Source organism: Muntiacus reevesi, chromosome 3 (genome assembly GCF_963930625.1).
Source record: "Muntiacus reevesi chromosome 3, mMunRee1.1, whole genome shotgun sequence".
In the NCBI taxonomy this organism is placed as follows: domain Eukaryota; kingdom Metazoa; phylum Chordata; class Mammalia; order Artiodactyla; family Cervidae; genus Muntiacus; species Muntiacus reevesi.
In genome coordinates this window covers 197,267,551-197,292,018 of record NC_089251.1, presented here as the reverse complement: position 1 = coordinate 197,292,018, position 24,468 = coordinate 197,267,551, and the positions used below count along the sequence as shown (strand labels likewise).

The 24,468-nt window shown below is 39.8% G+C and overlaps 1 protein-coding gene across 2 annotated transcripts in view; it reads left to right on the top strand.

Moving 5' to 3' along the window:
* The window catches only part of CNTNAP5 (contactin associated protein family member 5), a 970,694-nt gene that overhangs the window by 423,995 nt on the left and 522,231 nt on the right, over positions 1–24,468 (top strand). For both annotated transcript variants that reach the window (XM_065927810.1, XM_065927809.1), the window contains exon 4: positions 6,780–6,927. In XM_065927810.1, coding sequence (XP_065783882.1) covers positions 6,780–6,927 — 148 coding nt within the window. The remainder of the gene's footprint in view (positions 1–6,779; positions 6,928–24,468) is intronic.

The window sequence follows — 24,468 nt, the reverse complement described above, 5'->3', positions numbered from 1 at the left end:
GTCCACTCTCCATTGATAAGTGCTGGCTGGAGTCCCCCTTAGCCTCACCATTTATGCCCCCTCCATTAGCTGCCTAATAAAGCAGGAAAATAGCATCCACACCTTCATTAAGACACCAGGATCCTCCATTTGTCAACCAAAATGTTGCTTAATGTCAAGGAATGGGTGTCTGAAGCAGCTGAAGGCTTACTCGACCTCTTTCCCTTCAGTTACCTGTGGATCCTTCTACCTGCCCAGGATGAAGAATTCCCTCACCCCCACCCCACGTCGTGAGCCCACTGTGTGCCTGTTTTCTTTTATAAGCACATAGGGACTTAACAGCTCTGATCAAGCTCCTTTAACTCTAGAAGTAGGAAGGGAGACAGAGAAACCAATGTTAGCACTGCATTCCTGCAAAGGAAGAAAGTCAATGAGTAGCTTTATCATGAACCATATGCGTGGTTTCTTAAGAGAGTAATGATAACATATATACGGTGACAACAGTGTAAAACCTGGACCCAAACTCAGTATGATACCACTGTAGTGGAGTGACAACAAAACAGACCCCTGACAAGTGACACATGTGTTCCTGTTCAGAATCAGTCTCTCTGATTTCTGGGGTTTCCTGGTAAGGTGGGGACACGATAGCTATTGGCTGCACAATTGTAAGATGTGTCGCAAATTCAGAAAAGTTAAATGTGTGTGTGTAGGTGGGCGTGTGTATGCCGGGGTGGCCCCTTCAGTGAGGAAGCTGGCTAAAACCTTCTTGATGATAAATAGAGTGAGGTAAAGTAAAATATGCAGAGGGCCAAGCAATTTTTGGTTTCAGAAACATGACATAAGAGGGTGTTACTTGGAAAGCAATAAAAGGGTCATTGGGCTTTAGTTAAAATCTTTATAATCCAGTCCCAATTTGATAATCTCTTGTGATTTATGATTCCACTTAAATTCTCTCCCAAACTAAGTTTTCTCATCTTTAAAATAAGATAATACAGATTTCCTACCTCACAAAGATGTTATGATCAGATTGTGATGAATGCTGTTGTGCAATTTCTGCCTGTCGTCATTAAGAACATTTCTGCTTTGATTTCTATCATCAGAGCTTAGTTTTGCATCCCCTGGAACTTCATATGCATAGGATCAAAGAGTATATGCCCTTTATAAAAGCTGACTGCTTTTATGGATTAGTAGTATTCCAGTATAACACTCTTCAGAGTTCAATTTACTCTTTTTCTATCTTCTTAGAGTGGGAGCTTAGATTTTAAATTTTATATCTTTCTTATTATAATTTTTCAGTTCAGTTCAGTTCAGTCACTCAGTCGTGTCTGACTCTTTGTGACCCCATGAATTTCAGCACGCCAGGCCTCCCTGTCCATCACCAGCTCCCGGAGTTTATTCAAACTCATTTCCATCAAGTAGAGTCGGTGATGTCATCCAACCATCTCATTCTCTGTCGTCCCCTTCTCCTCCTGCCCCCAATCCCTCCCAGCATCAGGGTCTTTTCAAATGAGTCAGCTCTTTGCATGAGGTGGCCAGAGTATTGGAGTTTCAGCTTCAGCATCAGTCCTTCCAATGAACACCCAGTACTGATCTACTTTAGGATGGACTGACTGAATCTCCCTGCAGTCCAAGGGACTCTCAAGAGTCTTCTCCAATACCACAGTTCAAAAGCATCAATTTTTCGGCACTCAGCTTTCTTCACAGTCCAACTCTCACATCCATACATGACCACTGGAAAAACCATAGCCTTGACTAGACGGACCTTTGTTGGCAAAGTAATGTCTCTGCTTTTTAATATGCTGTCTAGGTTGGTCATAAATTTTCTTCCAAGGAGTCTTTTAATTTCATGGCTGCAATCACCATCTGCAGTGATTTTGGAGCCCAAAAAAATAAAGTCTGACACTCTTTCTACTGAACGTGGAGTAGCTCCTTATTATATCTTTTAAAAAACCTTTAAAGCCATGAATTATCTTCTAAGGACTGCTTTCATTAGAAGCACAAGTTTTGATACAGTATTTCTATCATTATTCAAGTTCCATTGTTTTCTAATTCCCATTGTGGTTTTTTATTGACCTAAGGATTACTTGAAAATGTGTTTGTAAACATCTAAATATTTGAAAGTTTTCTAGGTAATTTATTATTATCAATTCCTAATTTAATTTAATTGTGGTCAGAAAACAAACTATGGTTTCTTCAGGACTTATTGAGTAGGATATAGAGTCTGTTAGTCAATGTTCCACATGCATTTGAAAACAATATATAATCAGCGTTCAGTGAAGTATTCCATGAACATTAATTAACCAAGTTCTCTGATAATATTGTTGAATCTTATATCTCACTGACTATTTTTGAATCTCTGTTGTAGGTGCATTTAGGTATTTTTGTCTTCGTGATGAATTGACCCTTTGTAATTTTGAAAATCTTTCCTATCTTGTAATATAGCTTACAATGTCTGCTATTAATAGAGAAATTCCAGGTTTATAGTGCCTATTATTTGCATGAAATGTCTTTTCCCTTCATTTTACTTTTAACCTGTCAATGTCTTTATTTTTAAAAGAGTATTATACAAAAAGTATATCAATAAGCCTTACTTCTTTATCTAGTAATTTATGCCTTTTTGCCTGACAATTTATGCCTTTAACTGAGGTTTTACTCAGGTTTCTTTTAATGTAATTATCCACTGGGAAAGTTTTAAGTTTACTATATTGAAATTATTTTATTTTTTCTCCTCTGTATTTATTCAGTTCTCTTTTCTTATCATTTCACATTAAATGAGCTTTGGTGCTTCCACTGTTGTCATCATATTTTAGTGTTCCTTCTTTGATATTGGCTTTGTGACTATAACTCTTTGGTTTATTTTAATGCATTCTTGGCTTATTTAAATTTACTTCAAATTGACATACCATTTTATACATCATCTTACGGCCTTGCAACAGTATAATTCTCTTTAGCCTGCATCCCACATGCCATCCTTTGTGGTTTTATTGACACATGCTCACTTCTACATTTGCAATTGACATCACAGTACATTATTATTTTTCCTTTAAGCTGAGTATTGACTTTTAAAATATTTAAGAAAAGAAATACCAATAGTCTTATATTTAGCCTCCTATTTACCACTTTGCTTATTCTCCATCTCTTCTTGTACACTGAATGTTCCATCTGGAATCAGTTTCTTTAGAGTGTAGAACTTATGTTGTACTTCTTAACAGTGCAGATCTGTAGGAAACACATTGTCACAGCTTTTGTTTAATGAAATTGTGTTATTTTCCCTTCAGATCTGAGAGTTGTTTTTTGCTGGATATAGAGTGTGAGGTTGAGAGCTTCACACTTATAGCATTTGTTGGTCTCCATTGTTTCCTGGGAGAAGTCATCTGTCATTCCACTGTTGTTCAGTTGCTATCTTCAGCAACTGAGCTGGCATTGAGAGAGTGATATTTTTAAAGCACCTTAGTAGAGCCTTGGGATCCAAGCACCTGGAGAATAAGATTCTTTGTTTTTCATCCCAGCCTGCAACTTCTGATATTGCCAAGCAATGCATGTCTTTGACCTTGTAGGAAGATGAACTGGTGAACGTGGTGAGCGTTTTGTTTCGGCTTCCTTTAAATTTGGTCTGCCTCTATCTTTAAGTGTTTACACTGCTAGCTCTAGAAGGGCTCTGGGATCATACATTGCACACTTTGAAATCTCAAAACTTTGTGACCTTGGGTTTTTCAGATGTATCTTCATGGGACTATGTAACTGCAAACAATATGACTCTAGAATAGTAGGAAACCTTGAAATGTTGAGATGTTGAGATCTCAATATTGCAAGGGAGTGAGAGTCAGAAAGAATAAATTGTTTGTCCAACGTTACACAGTGATGCCGTGACGCTGACCATTTGCATGAGAATCCCGGATTCCCTCTTCAGAACACATGGCACCTGAGGATTCCAAGCTCCCCAAATAAACCTTTTATCTAGAATTTTACAACCAGGATTTCAATATAATCCAGTTTATATATATGTACCTATCTTATCCATCTGATAACCTCCACAGTTGCTTAGCGTTACATATTAAACATGTAACTATTACATTTTACATATATTATATAAATATTCAATACAGTTTTTCAGAACACAGTTTCATATATATAAATTTATAAATATATATGTGCTCCATCTGATAACATCCATACTTCTCTAGCATTACATACTAAACATGTACTTAAAGCTAAACCTTGACCTCATAGATCCCATGTCCAACATTCCCTATTTACATCTTTATTCATTCCTTTGCTTTATTAATGGACATGCTTGTTTCATCTATAAGTGTTCTTTTTTTTTAAAAAAAATTGAATTTTGGAAGAGTCTTAACCCTGCATTTACCACAAGGTAAGATCCAAAGTACTTTAATTCCTATTTTACTGAATACCATCTTAAGATATGTTCAGCCTATAAGTCACTTAGAACATAGGAGAGGATTCCCCCATCACCCTCAGTATGAATAAATTCCTGTTTAAAGTTCAGTTTCTATATGGGATGCTGAAAATACAGAGCCTCTGCATGCTTGGGGAGTGGGTTGTAGGAAACACAATTAACGGAACTGAAGTCTCCCAAGTTTGGTTGTAGGAAAACATGAAATATGTTCAATGCAGCCAAGAATGAAAAACCACCAGAATCTTTAACCACCTCCCAAACTCATGTGTCAAAGAAATACGTTTTGAAAAGAACTGCATTCTGCAGGGAAGAGTCTTTCCTAGGTGGGCCAAGGGTGAAGAGGTTTTATATTTGCATCAGTTGCTAAGGTTGGAGCAGAACATGTGGAAGATAAGCCTGCTGAAGGGAAACATTGTTTGTTTGTTTGTTTTTTTCTGGGTTGAGACAATGACCACATCTTTGACAAAACTGTGGAGAAGAAAGTTAGATTTGAATCTCAAGGAATTCCCATCCCCCAAATCATTCTCTTATGAGAGTTTTGCTGCAGAGTAAAAAGTGAGCTTCTCTGTTCTTCATAAGCCACTTTGTGATGTATAATAGTGACTATATTAAATTTCCAATGTCATAGTTACTGGCCAGTGGGTGTTTTGTGTACAGCAGAAATGTCAGATTGGTCAAATTACCCTAGATTCAGAGATGTTATGAGAATACAATGAAAGTTAAGATTTGAATCATTGAAATGGATCCCATTACATGCATAAAATCCTTTTACTTGGTATTCTCTTTGGCCATTTGAGACACCAGTGGTTTGGTTGGAGTTGATAGAACATTAGCATGAAGGCTTTACCCATGAATGCTTAAGTTGGAAAAGAAGCCTGGTGATGATTCATAATGAAGCAAAGCAGTCACTGTGCTATCTGACATCCTACCTTAAAGATTAGGTACAATCGGGATGATGAGAAAGTTCTGGGGATGGATGGGATGATGGTTGCATAATAATGTGATTGTACTTCATGCCACTGAAATATATACTTTAAAATGGTTAAAATGGCAAATTTTATGTTATTCATATTTTACCCCAGCGGGGAAAAAAGATTAGGTAGGAGACTTTGGATTCCATCTGTAGAAAATTTCTACCCCAGAAACCATTCATCCAAATGAAGGCTAGGAGGCATAATTTTAGTGTACCAAGAATCTCCCATGCTGTGTGTTCTTTTGCTTAACTTTCACAAGGAAGTATGAATATAAATTACATAAAAACCAGAGATTCCTTTTCTCCTTCGTGGAACAATTGACAATGAAATAGTTGAAAAGTGAGTGGCAGTAGAAAAGCCATATGCTTTGGAACAGGACAACTTTGAAATTGAATCATAGACTAATTGCTAACCAATTAGATGATTTGAAGATAGTTTTCATCCTCTTTTCTCTCTCTCTAGGCTTCAGATTTCTTTTTAATCTATAAAATAGTAATAATGATCATGAAAAAGTCTTTGCTTAGTGACTGGCTTCAATCAATGGTGACAATCGCTCCTGTAAAATCCTTTTCTTCCATGAAGAGATTTTTTTTTTTAGTTATCTTCCATACCACAGTGATTATCAGTGTTAGGAATATCAGAATTTCATTGTGTTATTTACTTAGGAAAGCTTTTGTGTTTCATGCCTTGTGACTTACTAGGATTGACTTATAAAATTTTGGGGAAGGAGATTTTTCAAGAATAATGTACAGCAGCTATATATATATATATATAAAACACATAATGCAGAACTTTCACCAGAGTCAGATTTCATTTTGAAGACCTGAGACACAGGATTTTCTTTGCAGGACGTTATGGAATGACATGGCTGGATTTTCATCCATGGTCCTTAGGCTCAGGAGGCAGCGCTGCCATGTTGCCACAGACCTCACCAGCTTCCATCTCTCCCACAGACATCTGCAGGAAATCATGGTCCTTAGGCTCAGGAGACAGCATCTGCAGGAAATCATGGTCCTTAGGCTCAGGAGACAGCATCTGCAGGAAATCATGGTCCTTAGGCTCAGGAGGCAGCGCTGCTGTGCTGTCACAGACCTCACCGGCTCCCATCTCTCCCACAGACATTTGCAGGAAATCATGGTCCTTAGGCTCAGGAGACAGCATCTGCAGGAAATCATGGTCCTTAGGCTCAGGAGACAGCATTTGCAGGAAATCATGGTCCTTAGGCTCAGGAGGCAGTGCTGCCATGCTGTCACAGACCTCACCGGCTCCCATCTCTCCCACAGACATTTGCAGGAAATCATGGTCCTTAGGCTCAGGAGACAGCATTTGCAGGAAATCATGGTCCTTAGGTTCAGGAGGCAGTGCTGCCATGCTGTCACAGACCTCACCGGCTCCCATCTCTCCCACAGAGGTTCACAGGAAACGTGAACGCTGACAGTGTGACGCATCACAAGTTACTCCATTCCGTGAGAGCCCGGTTCATTCGCTTCGTCCCCCTGCAGTGGAATCCAAGCGGAAAGATTGGCATGAGAGTTGAAGTCTACGGATGCTCCTATAGTAAGTACCCACACAAATTATCGGCGCTGGTGTGTGTTTGCAAGTGGCATTATCCACACTGTATCAGGTTGTTGACACTGAGAATGCAATCTCAATCATCTTAAAGTCATTTCTGTAGTTTAATGGCATATGCATATTTGAAAATGTGAAATTCACTCTAGATGTAGAAGAACGTTTATTTAGGGATGAAGTAGTTTGGAGATGAGATGATTGAGTTTAACAAAAAAACGTTCAAAATGAAGAACTCTTGAGCTATCACTTACCTTTGCAGTGTACTAAAGTAATTTTAGTCCTTTCCCAGGAGTGGGGTGAAGTATGACAGAGCTCTTCCCTTCCTTGTTCTAGGAGGGAAAGAGAAGAAACATTTCAACTCAGTGTAATGTGTGGGATGTTTCTCCCTTGGAATTATGCAGACACTCCATTCTTCTGAATTGTTTGGGTTGGATTTAATAGTAGAGCTCCATCTTGCAGATAAGGAAGGTCACAAACATGGGTAGAACTCTAGATTACTCTAGAACTGTGAAAAGATTGCCTTTATCTTGAACAAGCACTTTTAGAAAGAATATGCTTAGAACAGATGCCCCAACAAACCATTAAACCAAGGAGAAGCTGCCTTGCACTCCAGCCCTTCTATCAAAAAGCACAGACATCTAGGGTGAGGGCATGGGTGTTTCCTAATCCAGGATCTCTGGGGCACCCAGATTCCCATGCTACCTCTTCTCTTGATAATAGTTGTTACAACTAATATTACCAAATGCAAGCTTGTGTACCCAATATACAAAGAGGCCAAATAAACAGAAACATCAGAGTTTGAAACAGAGAGATATTTATTGCAGGGACAGGCAAGAGAACTGGTTGCTCCTGTCCCAAAACCCGGAACTCCCCAGAATTTAGCAAAACTCTTTAAAAGGCAAGGTAAGGGAGGGGAATGGTTAATTGTTGAAAGCCTCTTGGTCCTGGGATCCTTCTTACAGCTGTCCACATAGATCAAGTAACAATGTCCCTGTAAATCTCCAGCAAGGTAAATATTATTCTCTTCTGTAATTTCGTATCTCTATGTGCAGGAAAAGCACTATACCCTTAAAAGGTCAGAACCCCGAACGGGCTCTCCTGTATATGTCAGGCCATCAGCAAAATCCTTAACTCTGAGCAATAGAATACAAAGGTTAAAGTAAAAAATAAATGTTCTAATCCATTTTAAAAAGATCTAATGTGGAGTCATATTTGTTCTTCCCTATTACACCAGGAGGCTTATTTTAGGTTAAACATGAAGCATTCATGCTGAAATAAAAAGCGTATTTATATTACTACTTCAGCCATCTATTTTGCAGCAATACTTCAATTTCTCTTTAACACATCCTCCTACATTTGTTTTCTCTGTCCTGTCAGTTGTCCCTATTTTCCATGTCCATTGCTCTGCATGTTTGCACAAAAAGGCTCAGAGCATCAAGTTAAATAATAGGCTATACAACAGAGAGACCCTTGAGCACCATGTGTAGTTCTTTTCAGGTGATTGCCCCTTTGAGAATCTGATGACAGCAAGGCAGCCATCTCTTAAGAAAAGTGCCCCAACAAAGGAAACTATAAGCAAAGTGAAAAGACAACCTTCAGAATGAGAGAAAATAATAACAAATGAAGCAACGGACAAAGAGTTAATCTCAAAAATATACAAGCAACTCTTGCAGCTCAATTCCAGGAAAATAAACGACCTAATCAAAAAACGGGCCAAAGAACTAAACAGACATTTCTCCAAAGAAGACATACAGATGGCTAACATGAAACATAACATGAAACATAAACACATGAAAAGATGCTCAACATCACTCATCATCAGAGAAATGCAAATCAAAACCACAATGAGGTACCATCTCATGCAGGTCAGAATGGCTGCTATCCAAAAGTCTACAAGCAATAAATGCTGGAGAGGGTGTGGAGAAAAGGGAACCCTCTTACACTGCTGGTGGGAATGCAAACTAGTACAGCCGCTATGGAGAACAGTGTGGAGATTTCTTAAAAAACTGGAAATAGAACTGCCATATGACCCAGCAATACCGCTTCTGGGCATACACACCGAGGAAACCAGATCTGAAAGAGACACGTGCACCCCAGTGTTCATCGCAGCACTGTTTATAATAGCCAGGACATGGAAGCAACCTAGATGCCCATCAGCAGACGAATGGATAAGGAAGCTGTGGTACATATACACCATGGAATATTACTCAGCCGTTAAAAAGAATTCATTTGAATCAGTTCTAATGAGATGGATGAAACTGGAGCCCATTATACATAGTGAAGTAAATCAGGAAGAAAAACAGCAATACAGTATATTAACACATATATATGGGATTTAGAAAGATGGTAATGATAACCCTGTATGTGAGACAGCAAGAGAGACACAGATGTATAGAACAGTCTTCTGGACTCTGTGGGAGAGGGCGAGGGTGGGATGATTTGAGAGGATAGCATTGAAACACATATATTATCACATGTGAAACAGATCGCCAGTCCAGGTCCGATGCATGAGACAAGTGCTCAGGGCTGGTGCGCTGGGATGACCCAGAGGGATGGGATGGGGAGGGAGGTGGGAGGGGTTTCAGGATGGGGAATATATGTACACCCATGACTGATTCATGTCAATGTATGGCAAAACCACTACAATATTGTAATTAGCCTGCAATAAAATAAATAAATTTTAAAAAAAAGAAAGAAAAGTGTCCACAGTAAGGTCCTCAGCTTGGCTAAAGCCCAGATCTTGACCAAGGATAGAGCTCCTGACTTTGAGGTAGTCTCATTCTACCAAGATTCCTTTCCAAGGAATCTTCTCCAGGAAAGCTCGCATCTAGTAAGTACATCCTCTGAGGCCGTGGTCTCCAACCTTGTTAGCACTAAGGACCAGTTTTGTGGAAGACAGTTTATCCACAGACCAGAGCTCGGGGGAAGGTTTCGAGATGATTCAAGCGGATTACTTTTTTTTCAAATATTGATCCGAATTTTGTTAAATTTTATTTTTAATTGAAGGATAATTGCTTCACATTGTTGTGTGGTTTCTGCCAAATGTCAACGGGAATCAGCCACAGACATGCACATGTCCCCTCCATCTTAAACCTCCTTCCAAGCCCTCTAGGTTGTCACGGAGTGCCGCTTTAAGTTCCCTCCATTTTGCAGCACTTTTGTGTACTTTTTGTCTAATCTAATGCTGCTACTGATCTTACAGGAGGCACAGGTCCGTGGGCTGGAGGTTGGGAATCCCTGCTGTAAGGAGAAAAATTACTTTCAGGTACACAGTGTGAGTGGTGGGAAGTTGCACCCCCTTAGGCAGCTTTTGGATGGAGATTGCCCTTGTCTGGGATGGTCCTCCAGCTGGCTCTCTGTAATCTTCCATCACTAGTCCTGGGGCTTTGGTGTTTTATCCTTTGGGAAAAGAAGAACACACATCGGACTCTCAGTTAGTCTATAAAACCAAAATCTCAGCATGTCCTCTGGATCAAAATTCCCTTTCAACATCATCTTATCCCTTTTGTTCGTTTGTTTTTACTGGTTCATTCTTATAAACATAAAACTTTGCTGCATAAGTCATAAAACAAAACAACTACAGAAGCCAAACGGCTATTTATCTATCTGCCCTTCTCCTCTCCCATGCTCTGGGCAAAATAGCTTCTCCCAAAAGCTTGTCTTTAGTTACTGATTCCATTGCAACTGTTTTCGGTCCATCTCGAGGCACATGGTGGTCAGTTCTATGTGTCAGCTTGGTAAGTTTCAGGCCACAGTGATTCAGCTAGACACCAATCCAGGTGTTGCTGTGATGAGTTTAACGCTGGCATCATTTGCTAAGTAGAGGAGCTATACTTGATAATCTATGTGCCTGATTCAGTCAGTTGAGAAGTTTTAAGACAGGACTGAATTTTTCCGTGGAGGAAGAAAAATTCCTGCCTGTGCACTTCAATTGCAGCTCCTGGCAGAAGGCGTCCAGCCTGTCCCTACTGACAGTATGTCTTTACAGATGAATTTCAGACTTGCCTCACCAGCCCCCACACTCACATAAATCAGCTCCTTGCAATGAATCTTTCAATATACACAATCTACTGGTTCTGTTTTTCTGGGGAGACTCATGCAGATTGCTCTACAGAAGCTCTTTCAGTTAATACCATCAGTGACCTCCTTATAGCTAAGATCCAACAGTCAGTTTTCTCATTGCACTCACGTCTCGGTAGTATTTGGTTCAATGAACTATTTCCATTTTTTAGAAACCCAGTTTCCTCTTTTGTTTTACCTGCCTCTCTACCATTCTCAGGGTTCTCTCTCAGGACTCCTACTTTATTTCTTTGTTTAAAATTTTATTGAAGTTTAGTTGATCTATAATGTTGTGTTTCAGGTGTATAGCAAAGTGACCCAGTTGTATATATGTGTGTGTGTGTGTGTGTGTGTGTGTGTGTGCGTGTATAAAATATAGACATAGATATTTGTACATTTACATATATGTGTGTATACATATATAATATTTTTCAGGTTCTTTTCCCTTATAGACTATTACAAGATATTAAGTGCAGCTCCTTGTGGTATGCAGTAGACCCTTCTTCATTATCTGTTGTATACATAACAGTATGTATTTGTTAGTCCCAAAGTCCTAATTCATCCCTCCCTCCCTTTTCCCCTTGTGATATCCATCATTTTCTTTTTTTCTTTGTCTGTGGGTCTATTTCAGCTTTGTAATTAAGTTCATTTACATCATTTTTTAAAAATCCAGATATAATTGATACCATATGACATTTGTCTCTCTCTGACTTACTTCACTGAGTGTGGTCATCTCTAAGGCCATCCATGTTGATACAAATAGCATTATTTCATTCTTGTTACAGTTGAGTAATTCTCCACTGTATATATCTACCACATCTTCCTTGTCTGCTTCTCTGTTGATGGACATTTAGGTTGCTTCCATGTCTTGGCTATTATAAATAGAGCTGCTATGGACATTGGGGTGCATGAATCTTTTCGAATTATTATTTTCTCCACCAATGTCCAGCTAAATGTATAGGGTTCCATGAATTTAAATACCAACTAGATGTTGATCACCTTCACATATGTATCTTCTAGACTGACCCTTGGAATTAAATATGCTATAAACTTGCCATCTCTACCTGAAAGTCTAGTACATCTCTCAAGTTTATTACAGCAAAAACATAATTCTTGATTACCATTCTCTCAACAACTTGCTGTTTCACATCTCCTATCTTAACAAATGGCATGATTCAGTCATTTGCTAGAACAGAAACCTAGGAAGCAACCTCAATTTCTCCTTTTCCAGAAGCTCTACTCCTTGATCCTCATCTACACAGTTCACAGAAGCACCCCCTGGTTTCATTCACCAAGACATATCTTAAATCTGTGTACTTATCCTACTTCCCTGAGTAACAGCCTCTTCCAGTCTTACCCAGAGCATTCAAAGAGACTCCTACCTGCAGTTCCTGCTCCTGCCAGGATTTCCATAAACCTTTTTTTCAAGCAGTAGCCAAAGTGATCTTTATCAATAAGGAATAAAAGTATATCATTGTACTGCCTATTTCATTTAAAATTGAAGCACTTGACTGGCATTTAAAATCCCTTATTGAGTGTCCCATGCCTACCCCTTTCACTTCCTTTTCCTTCTTTCCGTCCATGCAAGCTTTCTTCTTGTTCCTGAAACACACCAGGTTTTCCCTACCTAAGGATCTTTGCACTTTCTGTTCCCTAGGCACAGAACAGCTTTTCACAGGGTTTACATGGTCATCTCCTTCAATCAATGTGATTCTTAATTCTAATATCACCACTTGCCCTCTCTGATCACCTCTTCAAAGTCACCTGTACTAACTTCTTTGCACCAGACATTAGCCCATGGTTACACAACATGATTTTATTTTCTTCCTGGTGCCTCGTGCAAACCAGAATCTTGTCTCTTTGTTCTGGCTGGATGGGTGTTTGCTCTTCAAGATCCTGCACCAAATATAAGTCCCTTGAGGGCAGGCACTTTGCCTATTAAGTGCCAGCGTGCATTAGACACAAATCCGTATCCAATAAATATCTGTGTTTTAAATATGTATATTATATATATATATATATATATATATATATATCAGTTCAGTCTTATTATCTCAGCATGGGTCATTATGTTATTATTCTGAAATTTCTTGCTATGAATATGCCTACTGTAGTTTCTATGGAACTGCTTTATGTTTTTCTTTTTGTCTCATAAATATTTTTCTCAAAATTCCATTTAAGTGTGTTGCTAAAGATTGGTAGAACTTACAGTTCAATAATTTCTCAAGATAAAGTTTTACCATTTTGGAATTCATTAAGTCGATCATCTGTTTATTCAATTGACAACGTTCACTTGGCACTTAAGCTCTACCACAAATCATAAAAAGCTCTTGGGTTTTGAGGAAGATAAAACCTTTTCTGGACTTCTTTTTTTTTTTTAATTAAAAAAATTTTTTTTGGCCACACTGCATGTCATGTGGGATCATAGTTCCCTGACCAGTGTGCCCCCTGAAGTGAAGGCACAAAATCTTAACCACTGACCCATCAGTGAAAACCCCACTGGGCTCAAGTCCTGTATGTTTCCTTTGGAGCATTCTTTATGATTCCATTTCATAGACTCTTTGTGTACCTTTTTTTTTAGCACCTGTCTCTTCCTATTAGCCTCTAAGCTTCCAAAAGGCAGTACATGTGCCTGTCAGGTGTCCCCACACCCATGATAGTGTTGAAAACACAGGGTCCTCTTAGTATTTGTTGAATGATCGAAAACCTTGCTTATAAAAGATGAAGCAACAAGTGTGTAAATTAAAACATGCAAGGAGAGATTAGATACGCCCCGTTGTTTTTCAGTTGCGAAGGTGACTCTTTGTGACCCCATGGACTGTAGCATGCCAGGCTTCCCTGTCCTTCACTATCCCTTGGAGTTTGCTCAAATTCATGTCCACTGAGTTGATATGCTATCCAACCATCTCATCCTCTGTCGCCCCCTCTCTTCCTGCCCTAAATCTTTCCAAGCATCAGGGTCTTTTCTTATGAATCAGCTCTTCGAATCAGGTGGCTGAAGTATTGGGGCTTCAGCTTCAGTATCAGTCCTTCCAATGAATATTCAGGGTTGATTTCCTTTAGGACTGACTGATTTGATCTCCTTGCTGTCCAAGGACTCTCAAGAGTCTTCACCAGCACAATTTGAAAGCATCACTTTTTCTGTGCTCACCCTTCTTTATGGTCCAACTCACACATCCAAGCATGACTACTGGAAAAACCATAACTTTGACTATATAGATGTTTGTCAGCAAAGTGATGTCTCTGCTTTTTAATATGCTGTCTTGGTTTATCTCTTTCCTTCCAAGGAGCAAGCATCTTTTTTTTTTTACCATTTAATTTCATTAGTTGGAGGCTATTTACTTTACAATATTGTAGTGGGTTCTGTCATACATTGACATGAATCAGCCATGGATTTACATGTGTTCCCCATCCCGATCCCCCCTCCCACCTCCCTCTCACCTGATCCCTCTGGGTCTTCCCAGTGCACCAGCCCTGAGCACTTGTCTCATGCATCCAGCCTGGGCTGGTGATCTGTTTCACCCTAGATAATATGCATGTTTCGATGCTGTTCTCTTGAAACATCCCACCCTTGCCTTCTCCCACAGAGTTCAAAAGTCTGTTCTGTACATCTGTTGGTGGGAATGCAAACTAGTACAGCCGCTATGGAGAACAGTGTGGAGATTTCTTAAAAAACTGGAAATAGAACTGCCATATGACCCAGCAATCCCACTTCTGGGCATACACACTGAGGAAACCAGATCTGAAAGAGACACGTGCACCCCAGTGTTCATTGCAGCACTGTTTATAATAGCCAGGACATGGAAGCAACCTAGATGCCCATCAGCAGATGAATGGATAAGGAAGCTGTGGTACATATACACCATGGAATATTACTCAGCCGTTAAAAAGAATTCATTTGAATCAGTTCTAATGAGATGGATGAAACTGGAGCCCATTATACAGAGTGAAGTAAGCCAGAAAGATAAAGACCAATACAGTATACTAACACATATATATGGGATTTAGAAAGATGGTAATGATAACCCTATATGCAGAACAGAAAAAGAGACACGGATGTACAGAGCAAGCATCTTTTAATTTCATGCCTGCAGTCAGGGCCAAGGGAGACCAAAAACAGAAAGGAAGCAAGTGTCACTGTTGGCCTCAGAAAGTTAGGAGACACCCTCTTGCCTCAGTTGAATCTCAAACATCGGTAGTCACATCCTTGACACAAAGGAGCCCCAGGCAGCAGGAAGGACTGGTGCATAGCGAAGCAGACGAAAGCTAGAAATTCCTTTGTTTTGTGCTCTGGAGTCACAGAAAGACAGTGTGCAGTGTAGACCTCTGCCTCTTTCTTCTCTTACATTTCCCATGCTGTCTGTACCTTCCTTCAGAAACTTAAAATAGACTTCATCAGGCCTGCAGGAGGAAAGGTGTTAATAATAAGAGAGAGACCTTCCTCTTTTCTAATGTCTCAGCCTACAATGCCTCCCTGAGAAAGTCTCTGCTTTCCAGTTTGGAAAACATTCTCCAGTTAGAGAATCAAACCAGACTGGGAACTGAGGAGCTGTCTTTTAGTCATCTGTCAGCATGACAGAGTCTGCCCCAAATGGGGTTTAAAAAAAACAAACTTGTTGGACTATGATTGACTTACAATGTTATGTTCATTTCAGGTGTATGGTAAAATGAATCAATTGTACACATACATACAGTTGCTCTTTTTTGCATTTGTTTTGTTTGTCTTTCTTCTTCGGGCAAACATCCCACTCCTTAAGATTTCTTTGGTGGGCCCCACTCACTCGATCCCCTGTGCCCAGCTTGCTTATCACTTGCAAAATGGTCCCCGATCTTTCTTCACTCGAGATGTCAGGAGCTGCTCGGGTGACCTCCCTCATCAAGACCTTTCTGACATGAGTACTGACTTGCTCCTTTCAAGTACTGCCCACAGTCTTCGGGAAACGCCAGACTTCTCACGCACTTTCATAGGCCATCCCCTCTGATCTGCTGCCTTTCCTTTACTCGGCTTCCATGGAGTACTCAGGCGCAGTTCCCCGCGCAGACTGAGCTTCTCACCTGATTCTATGTCTTTATTTTTTATTTACTTGAAAAATTTTTATTGAAGTTTGGTTTGTCTGCAATGTTGTGTTACTTCAGGTATAGGGAAAAATGATTCAGCTACACACACACACACACACATATTCTTTTTAGGCTTCTTTTTCATTATAAGTTATTCCAAGATATTGAGTAAAACTCCCTGTGCTATACGGAGGACTTTGTTGTTTATCTAGTTTATATGTAACAGAGTGTATATATTAATCCCCAAATTCCTAATTTATCCTCTCTTTCCCCTTTGGTAACCATACATTTGTTTTCTATGTCTGTTGAGTCTATTTTTTGTTATTCTTGCTGTTTAGTTGATAAATCATTTCTGACTCATGTGCAACCCCATGGACGATATAGCCCATCAGCCGCTTCTGTCCATGGGATTTCCCAAACAAGAGTACTGGAGTGGGTTGCCATTTCCTTCTCCAGGGTATCTTCCCAACCCAGGGATCAAATCCACCTCTCCTGCATTAGCAGGCAGATTCTTTATCACTAAGCTATGAGGGAAGCCCATTTTTGCCTTGTAAATAGGTTTATTGGATATCACTTATGTATAGAATCTAAAAATAAATGATACAAGTAAACTTTTTGTTATGTAAATAAGTTTATTTGTATAATCTTTTAGATTCCATGTGTAAATGACATTAGGATATTCGACTTTGTCTATTTGACATCTTCACTTAGTATCGTAATCGCTAGGTTCATCAATGTCGCTGTAAATGGCATTATTCCTTTCCTTTCTATAGTTGAGTAATATTTCATTGTATATATGCACCACATCTTCTTTACCCACTTACCTGTGGATGAATGTTTAGGTTACTTCATGTTCTGGCTGTTGCAAACAGTGCTGCTATGAACATAGCGGGCTTCCAGGAGAGCTTAGTTGGTAAAGAATTCGCCACAGAGCAGGAGACCCCAGTTCAATTCCTGGGTCGGGAAGATGCTCTGGAGAAGGGATAGGCTATCCACTCCAGTATTCTTCGGCTTCCCTGGTGGCTCAGCTGATTAAGAATCCACTTGCAAGGTGGGAGACCTGGGTTCAACCCCTGGGTTGGGACAATCCCCTGGAGAAGGGAAAGGCTACCCACTCCAGTATTCTGGCCTGGAGAATTCCATGGACTATTTAGTTCATGGGGTCACAAAGAGTTGGACATGACTGAGTGACTTTCACTTTCACTATGAACATAGGAGTGCATGTATCCTTTTGAATTAGAGTTTTCTCTGGATATACTGGGCTTTCTGGACAAAGCTGCTGCTTTTTTTTTCTGGAATATTCTTATTCTCCTTTGCTAGAATGACTCCTGGTAGCCATTCACCACCTAGATCAAATGTCACCTGCTTTCTGACTCTCAGACTCTATCACATAGTCACATTTTATGAGCTTCAATTCTGGGTCTTACCTTATTAAATTAAAATTGCCTGGTGCTTCCTTGACTAATAACTAGTCTCTTTAGGGAAATGATTGGAATCATGAACTAACTCTGCTATCTGAGACCCAAATCAGTGCCTGACAACTGCTATATGCTCCCTGGATATTTAATGTTTTGGCTCAAGAGCCTAACCATCTTTACTTGTTTTTGAAAGTTTTTATTTATTTATTTTTTTAATTATAGTACTCTTTTAATGAGTTCTCCTTTTTCTTCTATGTATGTTACGAGCGCTTAAAATTATGAGCTTATTAGAATCTTCCTTATACATGGGTTTCTTTAAAACATCACTTTTTTCTTATTGAATAATTGAGAATATCATGGCTGCCCTTCTTAAATTGAAGGTCTTTGAAGCCTCCTCAGCCCCTTCTAGTGTATTCTGTTTTTAAAACTCTAGAGGAATAGCATGTCTGTATTTTTCCTAAGTAGTTGTTATTAAAACCTTTACCTTCTAACTGCCTTCATCCGCTTTATAAAGGACAGGACGAGGGCTCCACACTCCCCAGGCTCCCCTCGCCTCCGGGTCCCCGGGGCCGTCTCTTCGCTCTGGTCACAGCGACATTCGGAGCAATGATTGCTTTTGTGTGCTCGGATATGAACAGTTGAACTCATGGTCTGCTCTTCAAAAGACGAAAATTTCAGCAAACACTCTTGACTTCTTTGAGCCTCTGTTTCTCATGCATAAATGACAGTGGTAATTACTTTAAGGCTGACCATATCATTTTTGAGTTCGGATGCAACAAGCATGGAGCAGAGTAACTAGCAAAGTGTTGCTGCTCAGTAAGTTGACAGTTCAGTTCAGTTCAGTCACTCAGTCGTGTCCGACTCTTTGCGACCCCATGAACCGAAGCACGCCAGGCCTTCCTGTCCATCACCAACACCCCGAGTTTACTCAAACTCATGCCCATCGAGTCGGTGATGCCATCCAGTCATCTCATCCTCTGTCGGCCCCTTCTCCTCCTGCCCCCAATCCCTCTCAGTATCAGGGTCTTTTCCAATGATTCAAGTCTTTGCATGAGGTGGCCACAGTATTGGAGTTTCAGCTTCAGCATCAGTCCTTCCAATGAACACCCAGGACTGATCTCCTTAAGGATGGACTGGTTGGATCTCCTTGCAGTCCAAGGGACTCTCAAGAGTATTCACCAACACCACAGTTCAAAAGCATTAATTCTTTGGCGCTCAGCTTTCTTCACAGTCCAACTCTCACATCCATACGTGACCACTGGAAAAACCATAGCCTTGACTAGACAGACCTTTGTTGGCCAAGTAATGTCTCTATTTTTAATATGTTATCTAGGTTGTTCACAGCTTTCCTTCCAAGGACTAAGCGTCTTTTAATTTCATAGCTACAATCACCATCTACAGTGATTTTTGGAGACCCCAAAAATAAAGTCTGACTCTGTTTCCACTGTTTCTGCATATATTTCCCATGAAGTGATGGGACCAGATGCCATGATCTTAGTTTTCTGAATGTTGAACTTTAAGCCAACTTTTACACTCTTCTCCTTCACTTTCATCAAGAGGCTTTTTAGTTCCTCTTCACTTTCTGCCATAAGAGTGGTGTCGTCTGCATCTCTGAGGTTACTGATATTTCTCCTGGCAATCTTGGTTCCAGCTTGTGCTTCCTCCAGCCCAGCGTTTCTCATGATGTACTCTGCATACAAGTTAAATAAGCAGGGTGACAATATACAGCCTTGACGTACCCCTTTTCCTATTTGGAACCAGTCTGTTGTTCCATGTTCAGTTCTAGCTGTTGCTTCCTGACCTGCATATAAGTTTCTCAAGAGGCAGGTCAGGTGGTCTGGTATTCCCATCTCTTTCAGAATTTTCCACAGTTTATTGTGATCGACACAGTCAAAGGATTTGGCATAGTCAATAAAGCAGAAATAGATGTTTTTCTGGAACTCTCTTGCTTTTTCGAAGATCCAGCAGGTGTTAGCAATTTGATCTCTGCTTCTTCTGCCTTTTCTAAAACCAACTTGAACATCTGGAAGTTCACGGTTCACATATTGCTGAAGCCTGGGTTGGAGAATTTTAAGCATTTCTTTACTAGCATATGAGATGAGTGCAATTGTATGGTATTTTGAACATTTTTGGCATTGCCCTTCTTTGGGATTGGAATGAAAACTGACCTTTCACAGTCCTCCAGACACTGCTGAGTTTTCCAAATTTGCTGACATATTGAGCGCTTTAACACCATCATCTTTTAGGATTTTAAATAGGTCAGCTGGAATTTTTCATCTCAGCTAGCTTTGTTCATAGTAATGCTTCCTAATGCCCACTGACTTCACATTCCAGAATGTCCAGCTCTAGGTGAGTGACCACACCATCGTGGTTATCTGGGTCATTAGTACCTTTTTGAATAGTTCTTCTGTGTTTTCTTGCCACCTTTTCTTAATCTCTTCTGCTTCTTTTAGGTCCTTACCATTTCTGTCCTCTATTATGCCCACCTGTGATTGAATGTTTACTTGACAACTACAGTTTTCTTGAAGAGATCTCTAGTCTTTCCCATTCTATTATTTCCTCTGTTTCTTTTCATCGTTTGTTTAAGAATGCTTCCTTATCTCTCTTTGCTATTCTCGGGAGCTCTGTGCTCAGTTGGGAATATCTTTCCCTTTCTCCCTTGCTTTTGCTTCTCTTTTTTCCTTTGCTATTTGTAAAGCCTCCTTAGATACCCACTCTCCCTTCTTAAATTTCTTTTTCTTTGGGATGGTTTTGGTCACTGATTCCTGTATAATGTTATGAATGTCCTTCCATAGTTCTTCAGGCACTCTTTCTACCAGATCAAATCCCTTGAACCTGTGGTTTACTTCCACTGTATAATCAAAAGGGATTTGATTTAGGTCATACCTGAATGGCCCAGGGGTTTCCCATACTTTCTTCAATTTAAGCCTGAATTTTTCAATAAGGAGCTCATGATCTGAGCCACAGTCAGCTCTTGGTCCTATTTTACTGGCTTCTCCAGAGAGAGGTTCTCCACCTTTGGTTGTAAAGGACGTGATCAGTCTTATTTCAGTGTTGACTGTTTGGTTATGTCCATGTGGAGAGTCCTCTGTTGTGCTTTTGGACCACAGCACTGTGGCAAAGGGCTTGTGTTATTTAATGTAGCTGTGAGCCATGCCACACAGGTCCACCCAAGACGGATGAATCACAGTGAAGAGTTCTGGGAAAACGTGGTCCACTAGAGAAGGAAATGGTCCACTCCAGTATTCTTGCCTGAGAAACTCCACGAACAGTATGAAAAGGCAAAAATGTATGATGCCAGAAGATGAGCCTCCCATGTTGGAATGTGTCCAGTATTCTATTGGGGAAGAGGGAAGGGCAATTGCTAATAGCTCAAGTAAGAGTGAGTTTTGGCTATGCCGAAGCAGGAACAGTGCTCAGCTGTGGATGTGTCTTGTGGTGAAAGTAAAGCCCGATACTGTAAAGAACAATATTGAATAGAAACGTGGAATGTAAGATCCATGAATGAAGATAAATTGTACATGGTCAAGCAGGAAATGGCAAGAGTGAACATCAACATCTTAGAAATCAGTGAGCTAAAATGGACAAGGATGGCAAATTTAATTCAGATGGCCATCACTACTGTGGGCAAGAATCCTTTAGAAGAAATGGAGTAGCCCTCATAGTCAACAGAAGAATCCACAACGCAGTACTTCAATACAATCTCAACAATGACAGGATGATCTCGGTTCGTTTCCAAGGCAAACCATTCAGTATCAGAATAATATAAGTCTGTGCCCCAACCATTGATGCCAAAGGAGCTGAATCTGACTGATAACACCTTCTAGAACTAACATCAAAGAAAGGTGTCCTTTTCATCAAAGAGCATTGGAATATGAAAGTAGGAAGTTAAGAGCTGCCTGGAAAAACGGGCATGGTTGACCTTGGAGTACAAAGTGAAGCAGAACAAAGGCTAACAGAGTTTTGACAAGAGAACATACTGGTCACATCAAACACCCTTTTCCAACAACCTAAGAGATTACTCTACACACAGACATTACCAGATAGCCAATACTGAAATCAGATTGATTATGTTCTTTGTGTGATTGGCAGCCTATTATGATCGTATTTACGTGTGTTAGTCAGTCAGTCGTGTCTGACTCTCTGTGATCTCAGAGACTATAACCCACCATGCTCCCCTGCCCATGGAATTCTGCAGGCAAGGATACCGGAGTGGGTAGCTATTCTCTTTTCCAGGGGACCTTCCTTACTCAGGGATTGAACCCAGATCTCCTGCATTGAATCCAGATCTCCTGCATTGCAGGCAGATTCTTCACTATCTGAGTCACCAGTGAAGTCCCAATTATGATTACTACTGCTAAATAATTCCATAGATTAAGTAAATCCATGATGAACCAAGAAGATAATTTTCACATCTTTATAAATAGTTATTTTGAACAAGTTATGCCCTCTTGCTGTCTGTCAAGTTAATTCTGGCTATGCCACATTTCTGTGTATAGATATATAGGAGCCTAGCTTGCTAGGTTATACTGCTCTAAGAATTATTGAATACCTCATCCATTATCATTTTTCCCTTTGTCACCTCTATTATCAATGAGGTATTTTGTTGTTAAGCTTTTGTGTTTTCTCTCTCTGACCATTTCTCAGATTAATTAATCTTTGACTAAGCACATTCTTGCCAGTGAACCAAGTGAATAACGTAAATGGGTCCTGCTACAGTGTTGAGTTGGTGACATAAAGATGCATGTGTGAAACAAAGATATTAATGTAGAATTATCTAAAATATATCATCTCTTATAGAGTCTATGTAAGAAGAATAGATGGCAAAATGAAGATAATCATTCTTAGTTGTGATTCATACAACTAGTGATGATTCATCACAACTTAGCTGTGATTGAGAGCTACTCTCTTCCCTATTGGTGTCAATTATTTCATGATTAAATCAACAGTTGCCATTAGAAATGCCACTAGCACACCATTAACATCCCCCTCTCCCACTATCATTTAAGAGGCTCGGTGTGGTCCAACACACACGCCAAAGCTCACACAATCTTCTAAGATAAGAATTGCTATTCCTAAGTATGTAGAAAAGAAAACTGAATTTTGTAAAGGTGAACTGACTTTAGATAAATTAGGCAATTTGTATCCTGAGCCAAATATTTCTTCTGAGCTCTAAAAATACATATTCATTTGCATGATTGATATCTCAATTTGATTATGTCATAAACAGCTCAAATTGAACACATCCCAAAGGGAACTCTTAATCAACTCTGACCACACTCAGTATCTTCTTATGGTCTTTCCCATCTCAGTAAATACACCACTCACCCAAACCAGACCTGAGAATCTTTACTGAAATCTTTCCTTTTTCTTACTCCCCACAGTAAATTCAATAGCAAGTTCTATCAGTATTACATCCAGAAGTCATCCCAAATAAATCCATTTCTTATTGTCATCACAGTTGCAAGCTTAGTTCAGTTACAACTCCTATCACCTGCGTTTTTAACTAAGCATCCTCTTTTTACTCCTCTTTTCTTTTGGTCCATGATCTCTGTGACAGCCAGCAGGATCACCATAAAATACAGAGCTGAGTCACTTCCTTCTGGAAACCTTTCAATCACTTCTGCCTGACTTAGGAACAAACCAAAGTCCTGTGCAGAAAGAACTGGACTGGAGGGCCTGGCCCTTCGTGCCTCAGTGGCCTTACTGTCCAGCAATATCCCTTCCCTCTCTGGGCTCAGACACTACCTATTGGCCTTCTGTTCTGCCCTCTGCCCAAATGCTCCCCCTTCCCTGTGACTTCTTCAGTTCATCTCTTAATCAGTCTCAGCTTTACTATCATCTTCTCAGATACCTGGCCATTGGTTCCCAATTTAAATAATATTGCTCACATTTTTCTATCTTAAATCATACCATTCTTTTCTTTCAAAGCATTGATCAATGCCTTAGTCTGTTTGAACAGAACACTATGTACTGAATGACTCATAAACAAAAGAAAACCTGTTTCTTACAGTTCTGGAGGTTGGAAAGTCCAAGAGGAAGGCACTGCAAATGATGTGTCTGGTGAGCGCTCACTTCTTGGTTCATAGATAGTCATTTTCTTACCAGTCCTCACCTCATAAAAGAGATGAGGGAACTCTCTAGGCCTCTTTGATAAGGACACTAATCTCATTCACGAGGACTCCACCCTCATGACCTCGTCTCCTCCCAAAGACCTCTCCTCCAAATACTGTCTCAGTGTGAATTAGGTTTCGACATGTGAATCTATGAACTTGGGGAGAATACAGACATTCAGTGCATAGCAATCACTATCTAGCTATCCAATATCTATCTCTATTTTGAAAGAGAGAAGGAGAAGGGCCTTAGATAGACACATAAATAGACATTTAATAGATACTAACATGTGCCTTTCCTTGTAAATTACCTGTCTCATCTACCAGTTTATGGGCTCCACAAACTTAAGGACCGCATCTACTTAGATACATCATTCTCAACATAGAATGAGACCAGTTTCATTTAAGGCAATTAAATTGCTGAATGAACAACTCCCCCAAAGTGGGACAATTTGTGCCATTCCTATCACCTTGGACTTTCCACTCTATGTCTGGAAGTACTTAGTCATATGATATGAGGAACTTTTGTTAAAGGGAAAATATATTCAGTTTTCTAATATCCATAATATTGCTTTATTTACCAGACCAAAGTGAGCACCCTACAATTCCTGAGCATATGTTGTTAAGATGTTGAAGGACAAAGTTCAGCTGTTGCCCAATCCAAGAGCTCCTGGGCTAATACTGCTTGATATTTGAGCTGTGTTCTCAAGCCTTACTCTGCATAAGAAATCACTACCTTGGAACATATAATTATAAATACCAACTCTGGCCATAGTCCATCAAACCATAATTACTGTAAGGGCCCCAGCATAAGCATTTTATTTTCTGTTCCTAGATAAATGTTATGTGGAGTCAGAATTTAAAACTGTTATCTCAAAATC